Source organism: Eptesicus fuscus, chromosome 11 (assembly GCF_027574615.1).
Source record: "Eptesicus fuscus isolate TK198812 chromosome 11, DD_ASM_mEF_20220401, whole genome shotgun sequence".
Classification (NCBI taxonomy): Eukaryota; Metazoa; Chordata; class Mammalia; order Chiroptera; family Vespertilionidae; genus Eptesicus; species Eptesicus fuscus.
In genome coordinates, this window is record NC_072483.1 from 64,412,102 (window position 1) to 64,421,489 (window position 9,388).

The 9,388-nt window shown below is 42.1% G+C and overlaps 1 protein-coding gene across 1 annotated transcript in view; it reads right to left on the minus strand.

Annotated features, from left to right (window-relative positions):
* Nucleotides 1-9,029, minus strand: part of LOC129150728 (nuclear body protein SP140-like protein) — a 50,641-nt gene extending 41,612 nt beyond the window's left edge. Inside the window, exon 1 of the mRNA XM_054723305.1 lies at nucleotides 8,958-9,029. Coding sequence (XP_054579280.1) covers nucleotides 8,958-8,989 — 32 coding nt within the window. The 5' untranslated portion in view covers nucleotides 8,990-9,029. The remainder of the gene's footprint in view (nucleotides 1-8,957) is intronic.
* Nucleotides 9,030-9,388: the final 359 nt, after the last annotated feature.

The following is a 9,388-nucleotide window of genomic DNA, read 5'->3' on the forward strand; positions in this document are numbered from 1 at the left end:
TTAAATGATAAACATCTGAATATTTTTAATAAGTTTTAAGTTCACTTGATTTTAGGTTTTGTTACAGAAAATCTATAAAGTAGATTTAGAACTGTTAATGTAATGTCTTGTGATTTGTTAAAGGTATGTTTCTTGAAAGTGAGAATGTTCATAAATGTCAGTCTAAGAAATGCTGGCTGGAGGGGATCCAAGATGGCAGCCGACAGGACAGCAGTGAGGGAAATGGTGTGAGTGAGTGAGAGAGTGAAAGGGGAGTGCGTGGACACACAGGGAGTGTGTGTATGTGTGAGTGTGGGACAGTTAGTTATATTCCACAGAACTGTTGGAGACTGGCAGACCAGGCTCCCCTGGCTGGACAGCCTCTGCTACAGCTGAAATCCCTCCCAGGGAACCTGGCTCTTTCACAGAGAATGCACCATCTTAAAGGGGAGAGGGGCTGTGATCAGAAGCCCAGACTTAACTTCAACCAGGGAGACCTCATATACCACCCAGGACCCTACAGCCACAACACGCAGGGACGAGCTGCCTCAGCTGTGAACCCATAAGCACTGAGACTCCAGCCTCCTTGGCTGCGGGCACCTAAAAAGTTTGTCCAGGGGGAGACAAGGTGACAACCTTATTGGCGAACAGGTCCTGCGCCTTCTCACAGAGCAGATAGAAGAAATAGCTGAATCGAATAACATCCACCTGGAATTGGTGAATTAAACACAGCTGGTGAGGCAATCCATGGATGGAAAGATCAGAGATCGCATCAAGGATCTGGGCTGGAGGGAGAAATGTGCACAGCTGGGACTAGAGTCTCAGAGGGAGACTGTGCTGCACTAAATCCCCATCCCTTGGAGTCAGTGTAGCCCTCAAATATGGAAGGGGGTCCACAGGGCTGCTGGCAGCAGGGGACTCTAAATTTAATCCCACAGTCATGGGAGGCTGTGTCCAGAAAGGCAGCCTGAAGTTCTACACCGGCCACACAGTGACCGGGAGAGAAAGACACGAGGCAGTGCAGTTGCTCTGTCTTTATAATTTTCTTGCTTTCACTTGCTAAACCCAGTACATAGGTTCTTTCAATTAAAAACACTCACTAAGACTGCAGGGGAAGGTGGTTTTTGTGGAAACTGGGGAGCAGAATAGGGAGAGATGATCAGGGACAGTCCATCCCTCCAACCCTGAATAGACATTTTTCTCCTGAAAACCAGGCTCCTCCTAGCAGTACAGCAGAACCCAGTCTTGAGCACAGCAGGAAAAGGAAGATTCTAAATACCCCCAGGGAAACCTGGGGGACTGGGTTGAGGGGCCATTTGGTCCCGAAAACTAATACAGAAACACCGCCACCAAGGGGCCGTGTCAGAAATAGACGCTTGTGTAAATACGACTGAAAGCAGGAAGAAAACAAAGTGGGCAGATTGATCCCGCCTGCTTGAAACCAAGGTTGTGGCATATGACACAGAGGAGCAGTGGATCTCTGGGAACTTCAACACTGTGCTGACTACCTGAAAGGAAACAGATGTGGCAGGCAGAACAGTAGAGAGGGATCTTAAACCAGCATACATGGGACATTAAAGTTCAACTGAAGCGAACGAACTTCACTACTTCACTTTTTTATTTTTTATCTTTTACTTAAGAAACTAAAAATTTTTTCACTTTATTTTATTTATTTATTTATTTATTTATTTTTTATTTATTTTAATATATTTTATTGATTTTTCACAGAGAGGAAGGGAGAGGGACAGAGAGCTAGAAACATTGATGATAGAGAAACATCGATCAGCTGCCTCTTGCACAACCCCCACTGGGGATGTGCCCACAACCAAGGTACATGCCCTTGACCGGAATTGAACCTGGGACCTTTCAGTCCGCAGGCCGATGCTCTATCCACTGAGCCAAACCGGTTTTGGCTTTTTTATTTTTTTTTATTTATTTTATTTTATTTTATTGATTTTTTACAGAGAGGAAGAGAGAGGGATAGAGAGTTAGAAACATCGATGAGAGAGATACATCCATCAGCTGCCTCTTGCACACCCCCTACTGGGGATGTGCCCGCAACCAAGGTACATGCCCTTGACCGGAATCGAACTCGGGACCTTTGAGTCCGCAGGCCGACGCTCTATCCACTGAGCCAAACCGGTTTCGGCATATTTATTTTTATTATTATTTATTTTTTCACCTTTTTTGTTTTAAATTTTTACTTTTTAGATTAGTGTTCTACTTTCTATTTTTATTTTTTATCATTATTTTACTCTATCTCATTTTTTTCTTTATGCCAACACTTTCTTCCTCACTTTTCCCTTTCTCATCTTGTTTTTCTTCTCCTGATCCTGCTTTAGTTTTTCTCTATCCATTCTTTTTACTCCTTGTTAAAAATGGATCTTCTTTATCTGCTTTACTGACACATTACTATTAAAGTAGTCTCTGTTGGCTTACTCATATATCTAATTTCCTCTCCCCTACTCCAAGTCCATGCACACTTCTCTTTTCTCATTCTTCACTAGCCAAATTTCTTTTCTGTTCTTTCTTTCTTATTATTGTTGTTTGTTTGTTAGTCTGTTTTTTTATTTTATGCTTTTGTTTTTCCTCTTCTCACTTATCTTCTTCTACTAATAGCTTAATTAGTTTCAATCACCAACTCAGGCTTATCTGCTCTCTATTATTCTTTTCCAAAAATAGATGAATACATAAATAGATAGATTAAAGAAAGGGAAAAATATATATACATACAAATTTTCTTTATATATATATATATATATATATATATATATATATATATTTTATATATTTTTAATTATTTTTTTCAATTATTATTTTCTATTTTTTTGAGTATTTTGTTTTTTACTTTTCTTCTTATACACTCATTCTCAATCTACCTCCTCTATACTGAATTGTGTCCATTTCCCCATTCATTCAATTCCTGTACTTTACCTTCTGGAAATAAGCTCTGCCACTTCATATTCCGTTTCCCTCCTTCTTTTCTGGGTGTTTGTTGCTTGCATTTTTTGGATTAGTTGTTTTTTTGGAGTTTTCTCTCCATATAATATATTTTCCCCATATTTTTCCTTCTTTTTCTTTTCTCGCTTACCTTTTTTTCCTTTTTTCAATATAATTTTTGTGCTTTTTCCTCTCCCCTAATCCTCCTTTCTCTGGTGGTCACCTTTATTTAGGGTTATTGGTATCATGAATACATTTGTGTTTTGTGCCCTTTGTGTTGTATCTTGTTGAGTTGTATTTTGTGCCTTTAAGTCATGGTAGAAAGTGAGCCACATAACCAGACACCCTGAGAGGAGTGAAAATGGGAAGACAAAGAAATAGCCCCCATACGAAAGAAAAGAAGGAATCACCAGAAACAAAATGGAGGCAAGCAATTTGTCAGAGAAAGAATTCACAGCAATGGTCATAAGGACACTGAAAAGGATGAAAGACAAATTCAACAACATGTGTAAGAACCAAGAGAAAATGAAGAACCAAGAAGAAATGAAGAATGACATAGTTGCAATAATGAACACAATAGAAAGCATCAATAGTAGCTAGAAGAAATGGAGGACTGGATCAGTGAGCTGCAGGAAAAAACACCTAAGCAGAGCAGCAACTGGAAAAAATAAAACCCTTAAAAAAAGGAGGAAATTACAGGGAACTCATACAACTTAATAAAAGGAAGATAAATGATCCAATAAAAAAGTGGGCAACGGACCTAAATAGATACTTTTCGAAAGAAGACAGAAGGAAAGCCAAGAGACATATGAAAACATGCTCAAAGTCACTAATTATCCGAGAGATGGATGCAAATCAAAATGAAAATGAGGAAATCATGCTGCTTTGACTTCTCGTCCAGCTGACTATTATCAAAGTCCATCCCTCTGTGATCTGATGTCACCCTCAGCAGAAAGTAAATACAGAAGATATGACCTTTGTCCCTATTCCATAAAACAAAAACACTGGAATGTTAGGTTTGATTGAGCAATTGAATCCATACCCCTCCCCTGAGAACTGACTTTGTATACTGGGCCTCTAGTCTATAATAAAAATGTGTAATATGCTAAATAGACTGGACAGCCGTGTGACCTTCCGGAAATCATTCCAGACATCCTTCCAGACGAAGCTGCCATGGTGGGGGCCGAGGCAGAGGTGGTTAGAGGTGATGAGGCAGGCAGGCAGAGGCAGTTAGGGGTGATCAGGCAGGCAGGTGTGTGGTTAGGAGCAATCTGGCAGGCAGGTGAATGGTTAGGGGTGATCAGGCAGGCAGGTGAGCAGTTAGAAGCAATCAGGCAGGCCAGTGAGTTGTTAGGGGTGATGAGGCAGGTAGGCAGAGTGGTTAGGGGTGATCAGGCAGGCAGGCAGATGAGCAGTTAGGAGCCAATGGTCCTGGATTGAGAGGGATGTCCAACCGGCAGTTGGACATCCCTTGAGGGGTCCCGGATTGCAAGTGGGTGCAGACTGGGCTGAGGGACCCCCTTAGTGTGTATGAATTTCATGCACTGGACCTCTAATCCTATATAATAAAAGGCAATATGCAAACAGTCTGAATGGCAGAACAACTGAACAAGCAAACAACCGGTCACTATGATGTGCACTGACCACCAGGGGGTGTGCATGGAACATGGTGGGCATTGGCAGCAGGTTGCAGAGTGCAGAACATGGCGGGCATTTGCCATGGCGAGATGGTGGAGCAGGTGAGCAGGGGCACCAGACCAAAATGGGACACTGGTCACTGTCATTAGGGCAAGCCTCTGGTGGTTACTGAAAATTCTTTGCTCCCACATGCCGTGGTCCCTCCCGGCATTCACACCTGCTGCTGGCATGGGCCCTGTTCACACCTGCTGCTGGCACTGGAGCCACTGCTCACACTGACTACTGGTGCCGGCCCCACTTGCACATGCTGCTGGAACCTAGCCCTGGTCCCGAATGCTCAGTGCCGTCAGCAGGTGCGAGTGGGGCCAGCACTGTCAGCACATGGGAGCAGTGGCAGTGGGAGTGGGGCTGCTGGCAGACGGGGGACCAAGTGCCGTGGAGGAGGGACCAGAGGGGGTGTGGAGGATGGGTCGAGACCTGCCCCTGTGCCCACTGCAGCCTCACTGCCCACACTTCCTTTAAAGGTGCATGAATTCATGCACTGGGCCCCTAGTTTGTAATAATAAGGATGCATCTATCTTATAAAATCAGTACTATAATAATTTTTTGCTCTAAATTTGATAAGATATAAGCCACCATAAAATAGTTAAAAGAAAAGGCAGTATATTTATAAAGTTCAGACTACATAGCAAACTCTTTCTTATCATTAAAGAAAGGACAATCACCTCAACTGATTACATTGGCCCAAAATAAACCAGCAATTGACATACCAGTCAATTTACTGTAAATGGCCAATAGACACAAAAACCTGTTTAACCACCCATGTAATCTGAGAATGCAAATGAATAGGATGCATCCCTTATCCAGCACCTCTGTGAAGTCTGGGTGTGGAAAGTTGGCTCATGACTAGAGGTAGCAGAATATAGTGGTTCAGCCATTAGGAAGGAAATCTGGTAGGATCTATAAACAATTAAATATTAGTATCCCTTACCTCAACAATTTTACCTTTTGGTTTTTGACATAGGACAAACACTTGTACATATGCAAAAAAACAAAGAAATTTGTAATTGTTATTTATTGTGATTTGTTGGTAAGAGTAACAACTGAAAAGAACATAAATGGTTTAAATGGAACATAATTTAAAAATTTTGGTATATCATTATGTAATATGCAGCTGTTAAGAATGAGGTAGATCCATATGTTTATTAAAGTGAAAAGACCTCTAATAACTATAATATTAAACAAATTTATATGTAAAATGCAGAATGGTATATACGAAATAATCTTATTCAACAAAAAACAAGACACATATTATTTTTTAGAAAAATAAGTTACATGTGTAAATGCGGAGAGAAAGACATAAAACACTATGCCCACAATATTCAACAGGACCAGGATTAGAAGCTGCAGTGGGTGGGTGGTGAAATAGAACTTTTCCCTTCTACATACATCCATGTCATTTGAAATTTTATGACCAAGATTGTGTAATGTGTTTTTTTTTTATTAAAAAGATATCCAATCAAACATATTAAGTAATGTTATTTCTTACCCATTCCTAGAGAAAAAGACAGAATTTTTAGCCTTTGCCTTGTCAAAGATATAACTCATTACAAAGCAGAAATTCAGGAGAGAAACCAAGATGGTGGCAAACATAAACACCTAAACTGCTGCCTCAAACAACAATTTCAAAACTACAACTAAAAGACAAAACAGACATTATCCAGAACCACTGGAAGGCTGGCTGAGTGGAAATTCAACTAGAAGGAAAGAGAAAAGCACACTGAAACTCAGTACAGGAGCTGCAGGAGGCAGAGGTACTGAGACTCGCGTGTGCGGAGAGGACTGGCAACTGAGTGCGTGGATGGCATGCTAAAGCGGAAGGGAGACAAAAGCTCCTGACTGCGCCGAATTCCAGTTCCAGGCGAGACTCTGGGGACCCAGACTCAATAGGTGCAAAACTGGACTGTCTGGCAGCAGGCGGAACTCCAGGGTGGCTTTCTCTCAGAGGTGCTTGCAGCGATTACCAAAGGATACTGAGACACAGGGGCCTATTAGGGCAGGGCTGACAGGAAACCAATGCTGACTGCTCTGCCCTGAGACTCTATCCCATTCAAGCTGAGCACAGAGGCTTTTACAAGTCTTGTCTCATAAGGGTGTCTCCAGCACAGAAGTTTTCCCATCATAGACACAGCTGATCCTCACAGCCAAATGACCTGGAGGTCAATTCCTCCTAGTGATATCAACAACAATTAAGGCTTAACTACAGTAAGACTGTGCACATAGCCCACAAAGGGGTGCACCAAGAGTGTCCACCTCAGGTAACTCTGAGGCTGAGCCACTGGGCCCTATAGGACACCTAGCACACAAAGCCACTCTATCAACTCAGGGAAGCAGCTAAAATGCAGAGACAAAGAAACAGGTCACAAATGAAAGAAATGGAGGAAAGCAAACAACTGGATATAGAGTTCAAAACCACGGTTATAAGTTTCTTAAAGAATTTTCTAGAAAAGGCTGATAAATTCAGTGAGACCCTCAAGGATATGAAAAAGGACCAACTAGAAATTAAGCATACACTGACTGAAATAAAAAAATATTATACAGAGATCCAACAGCAGACTAGAGGATCACAAGAATCAAGTCAAAGATTTGAAATACAAAGAAGCAAAAAACACCCACTGGAAAAGCAAAAATAAAAAAGAATCCAAAAATATAAAGATAGTGTAAGGAGCCTCTGGGACAACTTCAAGCATACCAATATCCGAATTATGGGGTTGCCAGAAGAAGAGAGAGAGCAAGATACTGAAAACCTATTTGAAGAAATAATGACCAAAAACTTCCCATACCTGGTGAAAGAAATAGACTTACAAGTCCAGGAATCTCAGAGAACCCCAAACAAAAGGAATCCAAAGAGGAACACACCAAGACACATCATAATTAAAATGCCAAGAGCAAAAGACAAAGAGAGAATATTAAAAGAAGCGAGAGAAAAACAGTTAGTTACCCACAAGGGAGCACCCAGCTGATTTCTCAACAGAAACTATACAGGCCAGATGGGAGTGGCAAGAAATATTCAAAGTGATAAATAGCAAGAACCTACTACCAAGATTACACTACCCAGCAAAGCTATTATTCAGAATTGAAGGTCAGATAAAGAGCTTCACAGACAAGAAAAAGCTAAAGGAGTTCATCACCACCAAACCAGTATAATATGAAATGTTGAAAGGTATTCTTTAAGAAGAGGAAGAAAAGAAAAAGTAAAGATAAAAATTATGAACAACAAATACATATCTATCAACAAGTGAATCTAAAAATCAAGTGAATAAATAAATTTGATGAACAGAATAAACTGGTGAATATAATAGATTAAGGGGCATAGAAAGGGTGTGGACTGATAATTCTCGGGGGGAAATGGGTGTGGAGGGTCCGGGAAGAGACTGGATAAAAATCCTACACCTGTGGATGAGGACAGGGGCGCTGGTAGGGCAGAGGGTGGGGTGGGAACCAGGCCTAGGGGAGCTATGGAAGAAAAAAAGGAAAAATTGTAATAATCTGAACAATAAAGATTTATTAAATAAAAAAATAATAAAAAAAGCAGAAATCCAAAGTATAGATGAAACTACTCAGGCTGCATTATTCTTTCCCGTCTTGTCTTTCCTCTTCCTCTAATCCAGCGGTTCACAAGCTGTGGGTCGTGACCGCTTTGGGGGTCGAACAACCCTTTCACAGGGGTCACCTTAAGACATCCTGCATATCAGATATTTACATTAGGATTCATAACAGTAGAAAAATTACAGTTATGAAGTAGCAACAAAAATAATTTTATGGTTGGGTGTCACCACAACATGAGGAACTGTATTAAAGGGTGGCAGAATTAGGAAGGTTGAGAACCACTGGTCTAATCACTTAGATCAAGATCCCTGGGGGAAGAACCCAGCCCCCTAGCCAGAGATGGGAATAGGCCCAGGCTGATCCCTCCCCAGTTCAGGTAGGAGATGAAGGCATCCAGAATTTTATATTTTCTAAAGTATCCACTTTGGGACAGCCTAGGTTAAGGCAGAGGAGGCCTGAGGGAAATGAGAGAATTCAGACATCATGAGAAAATAACAAATCACTGTCTCAAAGCATCAGAAACGACAGCCGAGGCCAGATGGGCTGCCAGCTGAGCAGTAGCTGTAAGACAAGAGTCCTGTGGGTTGTGGCAGCTGCACTCACACCAGCAGCTGTCCCTCTGCAGTTTAAAGATCCAATTCTCTCAGTCGTATTCCTGCATTTCATTACATTGCACGTGAATGTTCTTGTAAAGCAGGATGAGGTCAAGGTTCAGACGAGTGTCTAATGACACACACTAAAGCAGCAGCACAGCCAAACAGAAAGTTAAAGGAAGGGAGACAGAGACTGACCTGGTGCTGAGGTCGCTGCCCCCACTGGCCATCGTCCTGCCTTGGGCCCTTTCTGGGCCTGGAGCCCTCCTGTGTCCCCAGCCTGCCTCTAGTGTGGCTGCCCAGCCCTGAGCAGGAAGTATGTACCATCAAGCCGGGAGGGCTCCTCCCCAACGGGGAAATTAGAAGTGAAACTAACTTTCTGAGTGTTTTCAGACATGTCTCCCTCCTTCTGCAGCCCCACAGTAGTTCTCAGCCATCAGGACATGTGGCAGCAAGAATGGAGGACAAGGAGGGACAGGGGAGGAACAGGACCAACCCCACAAGAGAACCCTTGCTTGTGCAAACACATGAAAAACACCTGTGAATCCTACTGTCCTCACCTGCTGCAACTTTCTAAGAGGGTGCAGAGACCTGACTCTTTAGGTCTCAAAGTTCAGAAACAGGACTGG